A 23003-nucleotide genomic window follows, 5' to 3' on the forward strand; every position below is an offset into this window, starting at 1 on the left:
ATAGGTCCGGAGACCACTACCATACATTTAACCATGTAATCAGTGATTCGATAATTGATTGACTTCCATTAAAGAAAATAATTTGCATGAATCCATAGCAGGCTACAACCTTGGAATTTCCCAAGTCATTGTTTGAAATCCAATTGAAATTGAATCGTAGTAGTTTACTTTAGTATTTAGATAATTAATCAATTAGAACCATATATCACTCTTCTTGATAACACTTGCTTTAAATTCTAATTATTTGATGAATTGAATACGATCCAATCTTAAGTATTTGTGGGTATGATACCCGACTCTTAAAAAAAGCTACTTTAATACTAGCACAACCACGTAAACTTGAGTGTGCTTTTGGGTGCAACAAGTTTTTGCTGCCGGTGCCGGGGACTTTAGAATTAGGAAATATTTGATTTACCTATTTTCTATAGTTTTCATTAAAAGTGTTGACAACTTGATCTTAGCTATTGTTACTGCAGGTTGTGTTTGAACTTCAAGATGGAAGACGAACGGGAACAGGTAGAGCCACTCATTGAACTGGAAAGATTCATTCATTACCAGCAAAGACAAGTACGACTTATGTATCATGTTCCTCTAGTTGCGAGTAAACTAGTAATATCAGTAGTAAGGATTGAACAAGTTGCACCTATAGTAGTGGCAGAGATGACAGTGAGAGACGTGGCAATACCGTGCACAATCAATGTCACTTCCTGTATTCAAAAGCTTCGGTGGTAGGTTTGAATTGAAGCAGAGTATGGTGCAACTATTGCACTCTAATGGGCAGTTTAGTGGATTATCTCATTAAGACCCACAAGTGCACATTTAGAACTTCTTTGAAATCAGTGGCACGTACACTCCAACCGGAATGAACCTTGATTATGTGAGACTCATACTATTCCCTTTCTCTCTATTAGGGAAAGAAAAAATATGGTTGAAATTTAAGCCAACAAACTTTATTACATTGTGGGAAGATCTTGCTCGAAAATTTCTAGGACGGGTCTTTCTATTTAGGAAACCAACCAAGTTTAGGAGCGAGATATTGAGTTTCCGGCAGAAAGGAGGGGAAAATTTATATCAAGCGTGGGACAGGCTTAAGTCGTTGTTACTAAGTTGCCTGCACCATCATCAAGTGAACGAAGTATTGGTTCACACCTTCATTGAGGATTCAGAACCAAACACCAAAATTTTACTTGATTTAGTTGCAGGAGGACAACTGTTCACCTTACTAAATTGAATCTCTAAAGGTAATCTTGATTGGAATGGAGGAGGTGTGAAACCTGTGGTGCAGAAGACTGTTGGGATGTTAAAAGTGGATGCAATTACAACTTTGACTGCCCAAATTATTGCTATGTAGAACATAATGAACACTCATTTTAGCAATCTGCCATTCTGACAACATCAGGCACATGTAATTGTGGTACAACAGCCACAGACATGGTGTGAGATGTGTGGAAGTGGTGATCATCCTGCATATAGTAGTAGATCGAACCCATACTTGATTAACTTTGTAGGTAATGCACAACGCGGAGGGGGTCACTAATGGGAATTCATATAATTCGAGTTGGCGGAACCACCCTAATTTTTCATGGGCTGGAAATCAAAATCAGGCACAAGACCAGAATCAATATAGACCTCAAGGTAATATGCAAGGTTTCCAACAACAGGGCCAGTGAGATAATAAAAACAACCAACATGAAAATCTGAGCACTGAGGAGATGTTGAAGAAAATCATGGCTGATCAGGCTAAAGCAAATGCGAACATGGAGAAAACAGTTGTGGATTTGATAAATAACCATCTGGCAACTCAAAATCTAGAGAAGCAGTCTGGGCAATTTTCTAGTGCTCAAAAGACACGTCCTCAAGGAGGCTTGCCTGGTAATACTGATGTCACACCCCGAAGCTACCCCCAGGACACGGACACGGGACCTAGGATCACAAGTTACCCCAATCTAACCCTGCTGGCATATCGTAAGCATATTAAAGTAAATTGAAGTAAAGAATTACTGTGAGGAAGCATAAGACATGAGGTAACGGAAAATGATGAGGAATACCCATTCCAAATGTGAAATAAATAATCTAAGAAGAGTTCAATAACAACTGAAGATGAAATTCAAAACTAAAGCTGAAACTATCTATGTATGAAATAAGCCTCTAACTGACTAAAAGTGCTGGGATATGCCCCAGGTAAATCCAACAAAACTGAAACTAAAGACTAAAAGTGGAAGAAATATGTCTGACTTCCTCGAGAAATGAGGACTCACCACTGATGCTGTTGAACTGGAGATCGGGAACTGATCTATACATGATTTGGAAGGTGAGGACCTGAACCTACATCACGTGAGGATGTAGTGCACAATATGCGTCAATACTTGGAAGGTACTAAGCATGCAGGATAGAGTAAAGTTGAACAATAAACATAGCTGAACCAAAGCATAAATCTAAGCAATGATCAGAGATAAGCATGATACTATACTGGAAATACTGAACATGAAATGACTGAATGCAATGACCAAGTTTATAGCATGATGAGACTGAAATCTAACTGTAACGGATAACATGATCAATGCAATAGAATCTGACTGTAAGGGAGCTACTAATAACCGATATAAAACCACATGAGCTAAATGTGGAGTCTAATGTATACGCTCCATCGAGAGGACCCAATATACCCTTCCAGAGGTATAGAGGCATGAATGGCGTGATCACTAAGTATAATGCCCACATAGGGGACTTACCTACGGGGCACACAATTCTGGGATTGTAAGGGTGACTAACCCTAGTCCACTCGGTATTAAGCTACTCCCAATTAGAATGTATGTAGGTAATATTATGACTGAAATATTGAAGTACTGGATAGCTCAATTATTGACATGCAAACTCTGAGAATGCAACAATTATGACTGATACTGTGACATTCGTAAACTGAAGCTTGTATATCTGAATAATCTGACATAGCATGTACAATTCATGGACTAAACGAATATATACAACTAGGGTTCTGAATATCATACAAGTAACTAAGCAACAATATGATAAATCTAATTTGGATCATTCTAACAGCTAAAACCCAATGATTTCTAACATTCAAGAAACCCTACGTCTAGATAATATTAAGGGAATCAAGATTCTTACTGAAAACTAGGGACCTATTGGGTGAAAGGAACTCACTAGTGAAATCCCACATACTTGGTCACAAATTCCACAGAGAAATCTTTCGATTTCGGGGATGGAACTGATGAAAATCTGTTGCATTTTGGAACTAGGACTGGTCGATTTCTTCTCCTCTATTTTGCTCTAAGTGTGATCGACTTTCGGTGAATGAAAAGACTAGGGTAGGTTCTAATTAGTTTACTAGGCTAAAATAGACCAAAACCACGTAGTTTAGGGGTTAAACAACGTAGTTTAGGGGTCCAACAATAAGGAAAACACCAAATGACCCTGACTTAAAAATGTGTCAGGGGTCACCGACAGATCGGACAGATGAACCGTGGGTGGACCGACGGTCCGTTCTGGTCAACCGTTGATGGGGTTTTGGAAGTTGATTTTTGACGGTCTGACCTAAGTCCCTGGACCACGGACCGTGGTCTGACCTACGGTCCATAGGTCCAGGCGTAGGTGTGGACTTAGAGAAATTTTTTGGAGAGTTCTGAGACTGAAGCTGGGGGTTGACCCATGGCCCTGGAGCATGGACTGTGGTCTGACCTAAGGTCCGTAGGTCGACCCTTAGCCTAATTTTCTGGATGATTTCTGGGAAGGGCTGCAGGTGGTGAACCACAGATCACCAGGATGGACCGTGGGTCACCCTACGGTCCGTTGGTGTGCAACCGCCTGCAACTTCTGAAAAGTCTACATTTTGGTTTTCTAGGATACGGGGTGTTACAACTGATCCTAATCTGAGGCAAATAAATGTGGTTGGTACTTGTAGTGGGTTCCAATTGGAGGAATTGGCTCTAAAGAAGAGAAACAATGAAACTCTAGTGGGGGAAAAGAAGACCAATAAGAGTGGACAAGGTACACATGAGGAAATAGTGCTACCAATAGTGAAACCACCTCTGCCATTTCCTCAAAAGTTTAAAAATAAAAGTGAGGATGAATGCTTTGGTAAGTTTCTTTCTCTTCTCAAACAAGTTCACAATATTCTATCTTTTGTTGATGTTTTGTAGGGAATACCAAGGTATGCCAAATATGTGAAGGAGATTTTAGCAAACAAGAGGAGGTTAAGGGAGTATGAAATTGTGGCACTCACTAAAGAGTGCAACTCTAGGATTCAAAATAAGCTTCCCACTAAACTGAAAGATCCAGGTAGTTTTACTGTTTAGATCATGATAGGGAAAAACATTCAAGCTCGTGTGTTGTGTGAAATATGGGAGAGTATTAATCTGATGCCAACATCTCTGTATAATAAATTAGGGTTGGGTAGTCCTAAGCCCACCACCATTATCTTACAGTTGGCAGATCGTTCGGTAGCTAGGTCAAAGGGTGTCGTTGAAGATGTATTGGTCCAAGTGGGATTGTGCTGAATTTTAAGCCATATCTCGAGGTGCCTTCCATTTTTGGAAGACCCTTATTGGCCACTAGGCATGGTATAATAGATGTAGCAGCTGGTCAACCTACTATGAGTGCTCACGACAAAGTTGAAGTGTTTGATGTGTATAAAGCGTTGAAGTTTCCGGTTGTGTATAAATAGTTGTTGGCCATAACAATGATAGATCTTGCAGTAGAAGCGCATTACATCGCATCCAGAGATCCATTGTAGTGAGTGTTGATGGGCCACGATATCTATGGTGATGCTGAAGCATAGGAAATGGTGATGTTTCTGGAGATGTCTAGTTTGGGTATTTCAAAAGATAACTGGGAGCCTTTGAATAGGGTGTTGGGGCCTCCACCCATGCCTTCAATTGAAGAAGCACCCAAGCTTGAACTGAAGACATTACCATCCCACCTAAGGTATGCATTTTGGGAGATGATAAGACCTTACTTGTGATTCTGTCTGCAGATTTGTCTGAATTACAAATTGAAGCGGCATTGACAATATTGAAAAGGAGAAAGGTAGCCCTAGGCTGGCAGATGTCTTGCATTCATGGGATTAGTCTGGTATTGTGCATGCATAAGACATACATGGAGGAAGACCACAAGCCTAGTGGACAACAATAGTGCTGATTGAACCCGGCCATGAAGTATATGGTAAGGAAGGAAGTTATCAAGTGGTTAGATGCATGGATAGTGTACCCCATATCAGACATCAAGTGGGTAACTCATGTGCAATGTGTTCCTAAGAAAGGGGATATGATTGTGGTGACTAATGATAAGAATGAATTGATCCCCACAAGGACAATTACTGGGTGGCGTATTTGCATGGATTATCGCAGGATGAACAAGCCTACCAGAAAATATCATTCCTCGGTTTCCTTGATTGATCATACGTTAGATAGGCTGGCAGGGTAGAAGTATTATTGCTTTCTAGATGGTTTCTTGGGGTATAATCAGATTGTGATTTCACCAGAGGATCGAGAAGATGACCTTCACTTTTCCATATGGCACGTATGCTTTTAAGTGTATGCCCTTTGGACATTGTGATAGACTAGACACATTTCATAGATGTATGGTAGAAAACTTTCATGATATGGTGGAGGATTTTGAGGATCTGTTCATGGATGAATTCTCAATATTCAGTGTGTTTTTTACCTATGTTTGCGTAATCTTGACAAGGTTCTTGTTCGATGTAAGGAAAAAAATATTGTATTAAATTGGGAAATGTTTCATTTCCTAATTGGAGAAGGCATTGTCCTGGGTCAAAAATCTCAAGAAGCGGGTTGGAAGTTGATGGAGCCAAGGTGGAGGTAATTGAAAAGTCGCCACCTCCTATTACAGTGAAAGGAGTCAGAAGTTTCCTTGGGCATGCTGGATTCTATAGTAGGTTCATCAAGCATTTCTCCAAGATTGCTAGACCTATGTGAGGTCTATTGGAGAAGGAGGTGAAATTTGTGTTTGATGAAAGTTATGTGAAGGACTTTGAGTTGTTGAAGAAAATCTTATTGAAGCTCCGATCTTAATTGCTCCTAATTGGCAGCTACCTTTTACGCTCATGTGCGATTCTAGTGATATAGCAGTTGGTGCAGTGCTGGGCTAGAGAAAGGAGAAGGAGAAGAAAGAGAAGGAGAAGAAGGAGAAGGAGAAGAAGAAGGAGAAGAAGAAGGAGAAGGAGAAGGAGAAGGAGAAGAAGAATAAGAAGAAGAAGAGGAAGGAAAGAGGAGGAGGAATAAGAAGAAGCGGAAGAAGAAGATAAAGATGAAGAGGAAGAGGAAGAACAAGACGAGGAAGAAGCAAAAAATATAAGACGAGGAGGAAGAGAAAGAAGAAGAGTTAGAGGAAGAAGCATAAGAAGGAGGAGGAGGAGAAGAAGTAGGAAAAATAGTAGAAAGAGAAATAGAAGGAGAAGGATAAGGATAAGGAGAAGAAACAGGATAAAAAAAGAAGGAGAAGGAGAAGGAGAAGGAGAAGGAGAAGGAGAAGGAGAAGGAGAAGGAGAAGGAGAAAAAGAAGAAGGAGAAGGAGAAGCAGAAGGAGAAGAAAGAGAAGAAGAAGAAGAAGGAGAAGAAGAAGAAACAAAAGAAGAAGAAGAAGTAGGAGGAGAAGAAGAAGGAGAAGAAGGAGAAGAAGAAGAAGGAGAAGGAGGAGTAAAAGGAGGAGGAGAAGGAGAAGGAGGAGAAAGAGAAAAAGGAGAAGGAGAAGAAGGAGAAGAAGAAGAAGTAGAAGGAGAATAAGTAGAAGAAAGAGAAGAAGGAGAAGGAAAGGAAGAAGAAGAAGAAAAAAACTAAGAAGGAGAAAAATTAGAAGAAGGAGAAGGAGAAGAAGAAGGAGAATAAGAAGGTGGTGGAGAAGGAGGAGAAGAAGTAGAAGAAGAGGAGGATGAGAAGGAGGAGGAGCATGAAGAGGAAGAAGAGGAAGAGTAAAAAGAGGAAGAAGAGGAAAAATAAGAAAAAGAAGAAGAGGAAGAAGAAGAAGAAGAAGAAGAGGAAGAGGAATCATCAGAAAAGGAAGAAGAGGAAGTAGAAGAAAAAGAATAAGAAGAAGAAGAAGAAGAGGAAGAATAAGAAGAAAAAGAACAAACACAAAAAGAGGAAGAAGAAGATGATGATGATGAAGAATAATAATAATAAGAAGAAGAAGAAGAAGAAGAAGAGGAAGAGGAAGAGGAAAAAGAAGAGGAAGTAGAAAAGGAAGCAAAAGAAGAAGAAGAAGAGGAAGAGGAATAAGAAGAAGAAGAAGAATAAGAATAAGAGAAAGAAGAGGAGTATGAAGAAGAAGAAGTAGGAAGTAGAAGAAGAAGAAGAAGAGGAAGAGGAAGAGGAAGCAAGAAGAGGAAGAGGAAGAGGAAGAAGAAGAAGAATAAGAAGAAGAAGAATGGTTATCTATTGTTGTATTAATGACTCAGGTTGTTGCTCTTTATATTACATTATTATGGTTCATGAAATTGTTATCTGATTGTCTTGGTGATAGCCCCAATGGCCATGAATTGTCTAACTAATCACTCTAGCTTGTTTTTTTTTATAGGATTGACATAACTTTTAAATGATGCCAAATGGGGGGGGGAGATAATAGTTGTGCAGTGTTTATAACCCATTGACTAACGTATTTTATTCTAGTATTTCATGTTTCTGTGTCTACAAGTAAAGTTGTTTGAATGCAAAAATATAAGAGATTTGCCATCATCAAAGAGGGGGAATTTATTGATATTTATGTATTTTTGATGATTGACAAAGAAAGATGAAACACGTTAGTCAACATGGTTCAAAGGTACATTGTCACGGGCAGTTGAATTCGGGAAAACTTTCAAAATAAGTGCAGAAACCAAGAAATGTATAATGTTAATTTCGTGATAAAACACAAGAAAACAAACAAGTGGTGAATTGAAGATAAAGAATCCATGAGTTTGATTTGAATAAGGAGTCTAAGAGGCAAGGAGTTTGAATTGAAGAAGGAATTTCACTTGAAGTAGAACTTTTTAAGTGAGTGTTGAATTGAAGAGTTTGAGTTCGACTATAACACAAAAGAATCAATGAATTTGTTTTCAAGAAAGAGTCTAAAGAAGCAAGGAGCTTGAATTGAATAAGGAGTCTCAGTTGAAGTAGAACTGTAAGTCTAGAGATTTTAAGTCAATGAGGATTTCAAAGTGAATAATAACTCTATGAAGAATTGTGCTTAAATAGAGGTGAAGTCGTCTAGAAAACTCATGCACTTATAGAGCTAAAAGGGCAATTCGAAAATTGACTTCACAAGTGCTACCAACAGGCTGGAGGAACACATTGAAGAACCAAGTCCTATTACAGAGTTTATGTATTATGAGGTTTTCATTGAGTCGTAGTATTAATTTATCTTTAGTTCAATATGTTATAAACTGAATTAGGAGTGCTTTCTTCAAGTTGGGATAACTCGAAGACTTGGGAACACATACCTTGGGAGAGATTATGCAATTACAAGATTTATCAACGATCCAGATTGCATTATATTTCTTATGAGCTTGAAAGCCAGAGGTCTTGCCCTGAATCTTACAGTGGCATCACAAGTAAGGTTTTCCTTTCCTCTCTTTGTCAATGAATATTCTTCATTTATTGTCAAATACAAAGGGGTTTGAATCTATGTTGGATTCCTTCATCTCTTCAGGTTAAAACTATTTATTTTGTTTGGGATGCTTTAACTTCATCTCTGTGCACCTAAAGAATAGATACATTTTGAACTTATAATAATTCGTTGAATGACCTAGACTACTTTCCTCAACGTTTCACTCTCCTCTTTCACTTTTCTAGGTTTTTTTGATGGATCCTTGGTGGACTGTTGTTGTGGAGAGGCAAGCCCAAGATAGAATCCATCGAATAGGGCAGTATAAACCAATCAGGTGTGTGTTGTATTTTTTTCAACCAACTATACCAATGAAGGTAGCTTAATGTTATTTATCATTTATAGGATTGTGAGATTTGTGATTAAGAATATAATCGAGGAGAGGATCTTACAGTTGCAAGAGAAAAAGCAATTACTTTTTGAAGGGTAAGTTTCTCCAAGTTCATTGTGCTAGTTGCATGTGTGTTGAGAGAAAATAATTTGATGTCTTGAAAATTTGAGTAATTTTAATATGTTTTTTCTCAGATTTCATGATAAACTAAGAGAAACAACTAAAAATTAAGTCAGTTGGGATAGGGATAGAAGTAAGGTAATAAGTTGTTTTATATTCTTCTTTCTTTTTTAATAAAAAGGGGAACATGATCATACATGACGAGCTCAAATAGGTTGTTTAGGGTTTTCACTCATATAGTTTTTTTTTTTATATGTTGCAACTATAAACACTTAAATGCTTCTCCACTCAAATGTGGTTTAAACATACAAATATTATTATTCACCTATTTTGTTTTACACTTGGCTTTCGATTTTCCTCCTTTACTCTAACACTCCTCCCTTTTCTCTCTAGTGTGTTGATTGCCAAATACTGATGTTTTTTGCAGGATGGTCGGTGGTACTTCTAAGGCATTGGAGAAACTAACAGAGGTAGATTTGAATTTCTTGTTTGTAACCTAAATCAATTTTTGTTCTGTTACTTGGTTTAGCAAGAAATATCATTTGATCTTTGTTTAGTTTCTTTCTCAAACCCTTAAGTGCACTCCCATTTCAAATTGACAAGCATGTCAAATGCCTTTGATTAATGCGCTACTTACATCTTTGTCGAATTTGGTCATTTTAATCTTTGGCTAATTAGGTATCGAAACACATGCATCTCAGATTCATATCTTAACGTCACTCATTTTATGGATACTTTGAATTAAAGATCAGAAATGTGTAAGAACATGAAAATTAAAAGTTACAGCCAAAATTAAGATATCGTATTTTGATGATTTTGGGGTCAATTTGAACACCGTTTTGATGAAATTTAAGATTTGAGTTCCTAATGTATGGGTAATCAAAATTTTAATGAAAATCATAGTTTTTCCCTTTGAAGCTCGGGGTTAACTTGTTTGGCCCGGGGTAAAAGTATAACAATATGAGTGTCTACAAACACGTTTTATGATCCAGATTATGTATTTTACCATATTGAGACTATATAAGCTCTATGGAAGGGCAAGGCCATAAATTGAGTTTTCAGGCTTCGTTTAAGGTAAATTGGAACTTTCTTTGACTCTTTTCAAAGTGTTAGTGTATTGATTGACTGTGTAAATGGGCAATGAGTGTTCTGTATAAATAAGATGACAAGCATTTATGTGTGTACCGGTATCATGTTGTTGGTAATGGATACTTCATTCGTGATTTGTTGTGTTATATGACTACGTAAACTTGTTTTGTAGTTTTAGCATTGGTCAAAATGCTTGTGCTGTCACTGAAATATACAAAAGCGGTTGATATTTTAAAGATAGCATATGAAATGATTAGTTGATTATTTTTTCATTGTCCTTCATGCCTTCTTGATTATACTAGGTTGCTTTTGATTGTCTGTACTGAGGATTTCAATCCAATATATGGATTGTCGTGTTTTAGTTGGCATTTATATTTCATGTACTAGACATTGATATTGAGGAAATAAAAGGATAAATCTTGGTAATGCGTCAACCAGGATTTTGACTTGTAAAGGATTATCGATACATTATGTTAATCAGAAAGGGCATTTCCTGGTGTAGTATTGTCCGGTACAATATATCGACTTTGCGAGTCCCCCATGGGTCCTAGCTATCTACATTATGGAATTGAGTATATACATTTCTTCTTAACTATGAGACATATGCATCATATGCAAACATCATCTCATTTCTCTTATATGGTAATGTTTTGATGTGAAAAGTGATTGAGTGTTTGTGAAAGTGATTTTATGATAGTCTGCACGACCTAGTAATTTACTAACTTTAACTTTCCACCTAAGTGTGAAACAATTTGCCTAATGTGTTCCTACAAAGCAGTAAGAACAGTAAGTAAAATCACAGTAGTTTACATGGAAAACACCTGGCTCAAAAAGGTGTAATAAATTTACGACATTTACTGTCATGCCCCAAGCCTACACCCTGGACGTGGTCGGCACTCGAGAACCATTACTGGCCCCAAGCAAACCCTTGTCCTAGATCAACACTCAGCGGAAGACTTACTCATTGATAAGAAGAACTTTAAAAGTAAACATTTAAACTCAATGTCTCAAAATAAACTACTCAGAAATGTATAAAAACATTCACCTCGCCAAAAGAAGGCAACTCGAGTCTCAAAATCAACAATGGAAATGAAAAAGACTCATGAACTATTGTCTATCTATGAAGCCTCTAATACTATGAGGGGTGTCGGGACAAAACCCCGGATAATCCTAACAAAACTGAAATAACATAATTAAATACGGGATCCTCCGGAAGCAAGGAGGCTCACCAACCAACTCTGCAACTGTATTTGGTATCAACGAATCTCCTTTTGATGACCCTGATCTCCTATATCTTCATCATGAAATGATGCAGGCCTAATGACATCAGTACACGGAATGTAAGAGCATGCAAGGGGAATACTGAACGTAACATAACAACTTGAACTTAGAAAGAAGGAAAAATACTCACCTCGACCCTACTCAACTCGACCTCAACTCATAGGTACTCAAATCAAAGTAGTATAAAACAACAATAAAGATGCAGTTGATATAGACCTCATGAAAAACTTTATTTAGACCTCATGAATCCCCCATTTTTCACACAACCAAACTTAACAAGAAATTAAAGACTAAAGCCATTATCCTGAACTTTTGCATGTGTAAAGATCATCTGGTAAGTTAAATGGTATGAGATCCTTAGGGATTATATCTAGTTCCTGCAAACGATGCAATATTGCAACCACTTGTACTCTTTGTGAGAACAAAATAAACTCATAAAGCAAACTACAAAGGCAAGATAAGATATAGTTATTAATTGAAAAGTAGTTGTATACCAAAGCTTCTATTTTTGTGCTTGTCTGAAAATTATCAAGACAAATTCTATTCAATATACTCGAGGACCTAAATCCTTTGATAGTTGCTTTAGTTTTTCTAATCGTTTGCCGTGAAATCCACTGTAATTGATTTAGAACACGAAGGGCATGAAAGTTGTCCCATAGCTGCAGAAAAATCTATCTAACATTACTTGCAAAAGACATGTGTGCAAGAAGTAACCTGCAACAATCAAAAGAGGTGCACATTTTTATAGGAGAGTCGGTTTAAGTTTCAAATGACAAAATAATAGTAAGGAATTCATCGAATATTTCTTAGGTTGTCAATAGATGAGGTACGAGAATTTAAATCATCAAGTCCACAAGTTTAATAGAAGTCCTTTTAGTGTTATAAGGCATTCCTAAAAGCATTTCTAGTAAAAAAAATTGAGGTCTTTCGTATGGTGTTGGAAAAGAATTTTTAGAAGACATCGTAGATGTAAATGTGGAAAATATGACCAAATTAAGATTTGAAATATCCATAATATAATATACGATATATTAATATAGTGTGAGGAGGAAATCCATCAAATTCAATTTTAGTGAAGTATCAAGTTTCATGATTGAGCTTATTCCTTTATTTTATACTTTCTATTTATTTTCTTAGGGAAGTGGGAGAGTATGCAACTCACAATTGGATCTTCTACTGGATCGTGACATAAACCACATGGTTGTTCAACATAGCCAACATTAGTTATTCTTCCACTTCTAGCCAAAGCAGTACTTGAGCATTCCACAAGGTAAGGATGATCAACTGCCTGTGGTCAGATCAAAGATAAAATCAATCAAATATAAGAAAAAGTTTTCTAGTTATTACTTTTGAGGTAGAATCATACGATCATAGAAAGTCAAATTTCTTGCTTTAGTAAAAGAAGTCTGAACTATTTATTTCTTTAAGGGCCTAAAATTATTAAGGAAGGTCAAGAAATGCAACAGGAGAGCAAATGCATGCTAAAAACAACAAATAATCAGATGCAACTAGACACTAATAAAGTCAATTCTCGTTCTTGTTCTTGCATGGCACTTCTTCATTCATGGAATTAAAAATATGAAATATAAAATAGGCACTGCCATTTTGGCATCCAAATATTGCATCCACGTTTAAGCCAACTTATATTTAATATGATATTGTTATGTAAATACATCTACAAAAAAACATATGGATGGGAAATAAGTCCACCTCCAAATCACATGAATGTGGAAACATAGTAGGGAAGGATCACTGTTGGACTCCTTGGTAGGGTGTTCTCACGGGTGGAATTTACACTTCTTTGAATAGAAAGAATAACAATGAATATTACAACAACAACAATAGTAACATATCAAGTGTAATCCCACAAGTATATCTATTAATACAAGTAAAAAAAAATTTAAATAGTACAGAAAAAAATGAAGGAAAAGAAGATTAATCAAATTGAAAGAAGTGCATTTTAGTACAAAATCGATCAAGGAAAAATCAAGGTAAAACATTACCGAAGGAAAAATATAAGCGATGAAGGAAAACTTAAAATGAAAAAGGTTACAGAAAAATGGCTCAAGGGAGGATATATAAGGAAAAATCAAGCCAAGAAATTACTGAAGGAATTATTATCTCCGAGTTCTGCAATACTGAAAGATTTAACCCATTAACAAAATTAAATATTTCATTTCAATGGTTTAGTGATTTTACCACAATTGTAGAAGTATTGAAATATTTCTTCTTAAGGAAAAAAAAAATACATTAGATTCGATCCATACTTTGAAGTTTAATAATGAACCTATAACAAAGAATTTTATTCACGACGAAAACCAAATACAAGCAGGTACCAATACATTATTAAGAACAATTAAGTTTGAAAGCATGACATCCATACCTGTCGCATGCGTGTGAGTAGATTAAAAATGTTAGCATAGTTATTCATCAACGTACCAGCTTGAATGTATCTGTACCAAAATACACCAGGAAGAAACAATATAGTGATGAGAAAAAGAATAATACACCGCTTATTTGACTCTCATTATTTACTTTTTCGCAAGGTGAAATAGCCAGTGTTGATTATTTTCCATGAAAAACCGTGTAAAATGGTCATTTTATAGGATTTCCAAGAAAGGAACGTCTGAATGTTTTTAGGATGACTTAACACATGGCAATTAGATGAAACATATACTATGCAAAAGCATTTAATCCAAAGACTAGACAAAAATAATACACAAGCAAAAGACCATGAGTTGTCCCATTAAAACAAATTCAATAAGAACATCACCATGTGTAGCGAATGGAGAGCAAAGCAAAGGAAAAGATGACTTTCAAACAAACAAGGGTCTAGTTGTATAAGTATTGACAAACTTATATTACATACGTATTAAATTGTGCTCGGCTTTCATCCCACATTGATGTGTAGTAGTCTTCTTCTTTAACATCGAAAGAACCTTTGCGCAAGGTAACCTGAATGAGAAAGTAAGTAATAGGCTAAAGAGGAGAAAGAACAATTAATAACTCTAGCACTATGTTAATGTGAAAAAAAACTTATGATCCTTGGAGGAAGTCCAAGATTAGCAGCCCTTCCCTTTTTAGTACGTCTTAGCATGATGGATTTTAAAATTTTGTGTTTCAACAAAACCATCGCATCTCTATCAAACCCATGATTCCCTTGAAATTGTATGGGTGAGGCAATATACTAGAACATAAGATGTATCAACGTCTCCGTGTCAGCAACAATATTGTTTATGACAAGTAACAAAACGCATCAAAATTAGTATATTAATTAGGTAACTTACTCCATTCCACCAGCAAAAGTGCCGGAATAAATTTGTGGTGGCAATGTGGACACTCGAATGAGCAAAAATAAATACAAACACAAAAGAGAACAAATAAGAGATTTCAAAAAGGTGAAATATAAAAAATATACTCCAGGAAGAAAGATTTCAACTGTCATTGAATCAGTAACAACAAAATCTCTGGTGAAAAATGAACAAATATGACAGAGTAAAAATAAAACAAATCCTCAGCTATATGTTTCTCTATCCAACCAAGTTCGGTGAAAAGATAAAAAAGAAACTTTTAAGTCTACCTATTGTAGAGAGCTCTGCAATCACAATCTTTGCAGAAGTAGTACGAGTAAGGAATAATTTGCAAGAAATGGACATGTCTAGAAGTAAGGATGTATTTAGTTTAGAGAATGAAGTTATGTTGGCCACAAAAGAACATTAATCACAAGAAATTACAAGTGAGTACAAATCTCCTACACGGTTCTGGAGGGGAGTACCACTTAAGGCCCACTTATAAAAAGATTGTAGTGCAAGAATAGCTCATGTAGTGTTGTTGTATATATCTTTCACACAATGGGCATGTGTAACAATGGTGCAATCTGTTAGAAAACTCTGGATGAATGGTTTGTCAGACAAAACCTACAAATGTGAACTTTGAACAAATTTCTCAGTCAAAAAAGCAAATATAAAACTGCCTTACCCCTAACTACCTTGTGATGGCAGAGTGGTTGGCCATGTGTACACAACCTTACCCCTACCTTGTGAAGGTAGAGAGGTTTATTTAGGTGGACCTTCAGCTTAAGTGGGCCTACTTGTGCAATGATTACCTCATCCAAAATAATACGATTCCATTTCATAGCGTGCAAAATCATGATATTTTTCCTGTACTCAGTCTCCACTATTGAGTAGGTAGTAATAACAAAATCATATTTCGCAAACCTGAAAATATATTTCTCCCTGTTGGCACCATGATATACAAGAACTATGTTGCTTCCTTTTGTGGTGAAGCGGTCAATCTCGTTGACCCACTGAATCACAACGACAACTGGACATATAACAAGGGTTCTTTTCACTGCTGGGAGAATATAAGGGGCAGGTGAGAGCAAACCAGAATCTGAAATTGCTTGCCCTATTTCACATTTAGCAAGCACAAGAGCTATGGCTTGAACAGTCTTCCCCATCCTCATATCATCAGTAAGAATACCGCCTCTAGCTATAGATTTTTCTTGCTTCAATGCCCAAGCCAACCACTCTTTCTGGTACTTCAGCAAGGGCATGATCAAATCAGATGGATGCTCAATAGTTTCAGTCATAAATTCATTCTGACTGTTGAAGTCCAGATAAAGTGTATGGTTTTCCGCCATCCACCTATCGTTCTCTTCTTTCCATTTGTGCCACATCAATACAAGGTTACCACCATTTCCTACATCATTCATTACACAATCTTCTTCTACCTGATCTTCATTTATTTTAATACTCCATTCACCCTTTGTTCTATATGATATCCTTCCTTTTGTTATATTGGGCCAAACTGCTTCCGCAGTTAAATCAATATCAACAACTCCACTAGCTTGGGCTTTATTCAACAAATTATCTGCTTCATCTGCAAAGATGATTAAACCAAAAATCACATAATTAACCATGTGCATTAACTATTCAATGCACATCCATATTTTCTTGCATGAACTTTTGTCTTAGGTTAGCCAATAAGTATCATCCATCGGCAAAAATAAAGTCCAGTATGCTATAAAAATGTCACTGTAGTTGCAACAATTAAAAAAAAACAAATTGAAGGCATATTAATATTTGTATGAAAAATAAATGTTATATGCAATGCCTTTGTCTTTGCTCCCAATGTAATCAGAATTTGTGGATATAACAATAACGTCATCCTCATCAGAGCTCCTAATTTGGGGGCTTTGTTCTCCTAATTTCACAAACCACATTTAAGTACAACCACATCATTTAAATTTATATACAACATATAGTGGATATAGATATGTATGACACATGTCATCTCAAAGAAATGCTTCATCACAAACAAAAAAAAATGAAAAGGACATTTTTACACCAAATTGGTCCACTTGTTTCTATGGATGGGAACAAACTCGCAATATTCCTATTAGGAAATATTATTTTCTCCGATAATACTCGCAAACCTTATTTAATGATCTTCCTGTTTTTTCCTTTCTATTTATAAAAGTTTTGTTTTTTTTCTTAAGCATAGTAATGTGGGCATTAGACGAAATACCTTGTTTACCCCGGATGAGAGGACGTGTTGTCCCTGATACAAGAACAAGTTTTAAAGTTTTATATTTTCTCTATACTAGTATTTTATCGTTCTCTTTCTTTGTTGTTTAATTTCTTTATGTTTGATGAGTAAATTCAACCATCAATCCATTTAGATTGATCTTATATTGGTGTTCGATTAATCGTAAACCTAGCTAATGAGAGGGAAGAGTGTACATGGTCATATAAGGTTCTCCCATGCATCTCTTAAAAGGCTAATGTGGGAATCTTATCATTAATAATATCAGTTCAATAAATCAACCCATTTATTTCTTAATAAAAACAAATAGTAAGTTGTCAAACATTTTCTATTATTATTGTGGTGTTGCACACTCCTTGACTATCTCTCGATACCTTTTATCTCCAATCAATACGAGTACCAGGAAACTCTATCATGAGATTTGGGAATAATTCACTTAGTTTAATTTCATTTAATATTTGAACCAAGGATTTCACTCCTTTGACTACTAAATCATCCCACTATGGGTTGGATAAATGAACTTATGGAAGGGAAGTCATTTTCATGATTCTTTAATAGTTTCTTTTTCTAGAAAAAACATTTTTTTGACTGAAAAAATGAAAAATTCCACCATAAAAAATACTCAGACAATCGGTAAGATTCAAGTAAAACAAATGCAAATTCACATCAAAATAAACTAGTAGTAAGATTGCAAATAGAAACACCAAGAAAATAAAAAGGATAAGTAAAAGAAGGATTTTTCGAGCGAACCTTCGGTTGAAGATGAGGAAAGATGAGAATGGATACTCATTTTCTACACAAATAATTACTAGTGGAGATTTGCAGAAAAAAATATACAACAATTGTGATGAGAGAGCGAGAGAGAGAGAGAAAGAGAGAGAGAGATTCTCAGTGTGTTGAGAGACACTGAGTAGGATTGTGCGGCAAGAAACCAACTTATATAGACAGAATCAATAATGATAAAAGGTGTGATAAAAATATTTTATCTTTAACACACTTACCTTATATTGGATTTTAGTAATCAAAAGTTGACCAAATATTAAGTTGAGAGTGCTTAAGCCTTAAGCAAGCACTTACCTTATAAAATGTTTGTTTTAAGAAAAAAAATTAATCTAATTACAAGTTTTGTAATATTAGATAACAAGACTATCATACTATTGTCATATCAATATGCTTTTAAAGCTATGACTAACATGCTTCAAATTAATATTGTTTATGTTATTCTTGTTACATATGAATTGAAAAAATGTTTTTAGAACTAAAATAAAAAATTATTTGCAATATTGAAATGCACTGGGCCTGTCGGAATTTGAAATATATAGTTGACACTAATTAATTAGAATAATCATCATACTTATTCTATAAGTGGGGAGTTTCATAATTGGAAGTAAGATTATGATTATATCCTTCCAAATTTAATGCAACATCTCGCCTTAGAAAGAGCTAAATATAGAAAGAACTAATTTGGAAAGAGCCCATTTGAGTTTTGTTCAAGTTAAGCTTAAGTTGTGAGATTTGGATCTACTTCAAACGACCATAACATTTAGTACAGGATGAGTTAGGTGGACCATAATATATCAAATGAATGGTCTTGGAATTCTCTTTGCAACGCCACCGAGTTTGCTAAGTTTCGAGTTTGGATGAGGGAGATATGCCCGTTTGAAGTCAGTCTGTCCAGTTAAGTTACCCAAATTAATGAGGGGTATTTTGGTATTTTCCTTACCCCATCAGCTTAAAACGTTTTTCAGTAATATTTTGGGGTCAAATCTGATTTGGGTCAGTTTTACAAACCCTAAATTATGCTTAGGGTTTTAGAAATGAGTTCAAGAAGAGAAAAGAGGAGAAAGGGAAGAAAGATTGAGTTTTCTTGTGAATCGGGGTATGTAAGTTTTCATAGTGTTGGGTTCGTTCACCCACACACCAATTATGATTTACATATTCGAATTCATCCATTAAGATTGAAAGATTTAAATTCTTGAGGCAAGGATCTTATTAATGAGCATTATTCTTGAGGGTTTTCAAGTAGATTTTCATGTAAATAAGTTGGGTAAACGAATCTAAAAGTGTTCGGAAGAAAGCATTCGATTCTATATGAATTAGGGTCAGAAAATGAGAAGAAAATTTCATCGAGTTATCTGGGCAGGGGGATGGCGCACTGCGCCAGTAGTGTGCCAGGAAAAGCCCTCTGAAGTTTGAGAGTTGGTACCCCGCGCCACTCAATGCGCTAAGGTCGCCTGCCCCGTCCTGTATTTTCTGTCATTTGACCCATTTGAGTTCTTTTAAAGTGTACCTCTACTCCCTATTGATTCTAACTACTCTAAACTACATCTAAACATCGAGAAATTATTCATAACATGAACCAATAACCTTGAATTCATAATTCAAATTCAATGTAGAGTTAAGAGTCAAGTCTTGAGAGTTCCTTCGAGTCATTTTGACAAGTTCTTTACAATATTTTAAAAACTCATTTTAAGACTTGAATACTTGAGTTTAAGGATGAAAAGAGTTGAGTTCTTTTTTTCAATATGATATATGGGAACTAAGTATTCCGAAGAGTAAATGTTTTTACATTTAAAATGAGAGGAAACACTGATTTCCAAAGGAGTTCATGAGGAGTTTTAGTACTATCTCTTTTAAGAGAAATCTTTTGAGTAATAATCTCAAAGTTGAGGATGAGGAAATGTTTTTAAACATATGATCTAATTTATATTATGGGAGTAGCATTGAGCATCGATATGGGGACGAGTTCAGATAGCTCAAAGTCCTCATAAACCATTTATCCAACATGGATAGAAAGGGTCATATTTTTTAGATGACTCATTATTGCTTTTTAATCATAGCTTAGTGGATCCACTTAGCTGAGGAGTTCTATACCCCGGCAAGGTATATGATAGTTCTGCCAGCGTGGGCGAGACGTTGTATCATCACACAACTCATAATGATGGTTGTCAATTAGAGAATCTCCCAAACAAAGTTTATTTTGTATTTTTCCTTACAAACTGAGTTATATTGTATTTTCCAATATATTGAGTTGCTATCTACTATTTTAAAAGCTCCTCTTTATATTGCATTATTGTCATTGCGTTTATATTGAAATGATTTGACGTTGAGTTGAGACGAGGTAAGTTGTTTCTTCAGTTCCAGTTCAAGCTTATGTCATGTTTTAGATTTCCCCTTGCATGCTTGTACATTCCATGTAGTGATGCCATTTGGTCTGCATCTTTCATGATGCAAATACAAGTAACCAGGATCATGAACCAACGCTTCGTTGATCCAGTACAGTTCTAGAGTTGTTTGGTGAGCCTCTTTGCTTCCGGAGGATCCCTTATTTATTTATGTTATTCAGTTTTGTTAGGATGATCCGGGGTATTATTCTGAAATCCCTCATAGTAGTAGAGGCTTCATAGATAGATAGATAGACAGTAGTTCATGAGTCTTTTTCATTTTCAATTGTTAATGTTCTAGACTTGAGTTGCCTCTTTGGTTAGTTGAATGTTTATTTCTGAATATTCTAAGTTTAAGTATTTGAGAGTTTTGAGTTAAAGATTTCTTTAAAGTTCTTTTATTTTTTATTTAGTCTTCCGCTGATTATTCAGCCAGGCCAAGGGTTCGCTTGGGGAATGCAATGGTTCTCAAGTGCCAGTCGCGTCCAGGGTGTAGGCTCGGGGAATGACAAACTTTGTATCATAGAACAGAGTTCAAGAGTCCTAGGAAGTCTATGAAGTGTGTCTGTAGAGTCCTAGTTATCAGTGTGAAGCGCGCCATGTTTATAATTAGGAGGCTGCGACATGTAGGAACTATCTTACCTCTTTCATACTCTTTTCGTGAGACAAAGTTCATCTCTATAAAGTTTCTTTCTAATTTATGCTTGCGCGTATCTTTTAGATCATGCCTCCACAAAGAGTTGTCTGAGGTCGTACAACTAGGAGGAATGTTGATCCTCAGGATCAAGGGGTCCCCAATACACCAGAAGTAACCCCAAGGAGAGGTCACTAATGCTGAGTTTCAGGATGCTATCCGGATGTTGAGTCAAGTTGTGACCAACCAAGCTAGGCAACAAAGAGGGAATTGACAGGATGTGGTTGATACATCCAGGATCTGTGAGTTCTTGAGGATGAATCCTCCAGACTTCACTGGTTCGAGTGTCAATGAGGATCCGGAAAACTTTGTGGAAGATTTGCAGAAAGTATTTGATGTAATTCATGTTGCAGATGCTGAGCTTGTGGACCTAGCTGCATACTAAGTGAAGGGTGTTGCTAGAATCTGGTACGACCAATGGAAGAAGAGAAGAGCTAAAGGTGTACCAATTGTGAGTTGGGTTGTGTTCGAAGAGGCCCCATGGGGTGTTTCCTTTCCCGTGAACTGATCGAGGCAAAGGTAAGGGAATTCCTTACTCTTAAGCAGGAATCCATGAGTGTGCATGAGTACAACCTCAAGTTCACTCAACTATCGCGCTATGCTTCAGATATGGTTGCTGACATGAGAAGCACGATGAATTTATTTGTATCAGGGTTGTCTTGTTTGTCAAGCAAATAGGGTAAGGCTGTGATGTTGATAGGGGCAATAGACATATCAAGGCTGATGATCCATGTGCAACAAGTTGAGGAAGATAAGTTGAGAGAGAGAGAGAAAGAGAGAGAAGAGTTCTGAAATAAGAAAGCTAAGACAACAGGAAATGTGTACGGGCAGCAGAAGAGTAGTGCAAACCGGTCTTCTTTTCAACACAAGCCAAATGGACTTGCTCCATCATCTGCTAGTGCACCTACACCAAGGAACAAAGGTGAGTTCAAGAATCAGAATTTGCAGAACTTCAGAGCTAGACCTGCTCAGTCTCAAGGTAATGTGGCACAAAGAGGTAATGGGACTCCTGTATGTGCTAAGTGTAGTAGGAACCACTCAGGAATGTGTCGTGATGGCTCCACTAGTTGCTTAAAGTGTGGTTAGAATGGTCACTTTATGACAGAGTGCCCTAAGAATAGGAAGGGTAATGGCAATGGGGGCAATAGAGCCCAATCTTCTTTAGTGGCTCTACCAGACAGAGTTGCACCTAGAGGAGCTACTTCAGGAACATGCAGAGGAGCAAACCATTTGTATGCTATCACCAGTTGCTAAGAGCAAGAGAATTCGCCAGATGTTATCACTAGTATGATAAAGTCTTTTCTTTTGATGTATATTCTTTGCAAGATCCAGGTGCAAGTCTATGTTTTGTGACTCCGTATATATCTATGAGGTTCGATATTATTCCCGAACAACTTTTTGAGCCCTTCAGTGTTTCCACACCGGTTGGTGAGTCTATGCTAGTTGAGAGAGTTTATCGTGATTGTGTCATTTTTGTCAATCACAAGGACACCATGGATGACTTAGTCAAGTTAGACATGGTATATTTTGATGTTATTCTAGGTATGGACTGACTTTATATTTGTTATGCCACAGTTGATTGTAGAAATCGAGTATTTAAGTTCCAGTTTCCTAATGAGCTAGTTATTGAGTGGAGGAATAGTTCAGCAGTGCCTAAGGGTCGTTTTATTTCATACCTTAAGGCGAGAAAGTTTGTTTCCAAGGGGTTCATCTATCTCTTATTCCAAGTTAATGACTCTAGTGTTGAGACACCACCTATTCAGTCAGTTCCACTTGTGAGTGAGTTTCCAGAGGTCTTTCCAGATGATCTTCTCGGAGTCCCTCCTGAGAGAGAAATAGGTTTCAGTATAGATATTCTTCATGATACTCGTCTCATTTATATTCCGCCATATAGATTGGCTCCATCTGAGTTGAAAGAATTAAAAGAGTAGTTGAAAGATCTTTTTGATAAGGGATTTATTAGAACAAGTGTCTCACCTTAGGGCGCTCTGTTCTTGTTTGTGAGGAAGAAAGATGGTTCACTTAGGATGTGTATAGATTACCGCCAATTGAACAAGGTTACTATAAAGAATAAGTATCCCCTTCCGAGAATTGATGATCTTTTCAATCAACTTCAGGGTGCCACTTGTTTTTCTAAGAAAGACCTCAAATCTGACTATCA

General features: G+C 36.5%; 1 protein-coding gene and 1 pseudogene across 1 annotated transcript; one reads left to right on the forward strand and one right to left on the reverse strand.

Annotated features, from left to right (window-relative positions):
* Window positions 1-11736: 11736 nt before the first annotated feature.
* On the reverse strand, window positions 11737-16661 carry LOC125807272 (ATP-dependent helicase rhp16-like; annotated as a pseudogene).
* A 4437-nt stretch (window positions 16662-21098) lies between these two features.
* On the forward strand, window positions 21099-22096 carry LOC125807273 (uncharacterized). Its single transcript, XM_049486983.1, has 3 exons — window positions 21099-21206; window positions 21674-21839; window positions 21948-22096. Exons 1-3 carry the CDS (start codon window positions 21099-21101, stop codon window positions 22094-22096), a joined length of 423 nt encoding a protein of 140 aa, XP_049342940.1.
* The last annotated feature ends 907 nt before the right edge of the window (window positions 22097-23003 follow it).

The sequence above is a fragment of the Solanum verrucosum genome, unplaced genomic scaffold (genome assembly GCF_900185275.1).
Source record: "Solanum verrucosum unplaced genomic scaffold, falcon-dt-bn FXZP01000153.1, whole genome shotgun sequence".
NCBI lineage: Eukaryota > Viridiplantae > Streptophyta > Magnoliopsida > Solanales > Solanaceae > Solanum > Solanum verrucosum.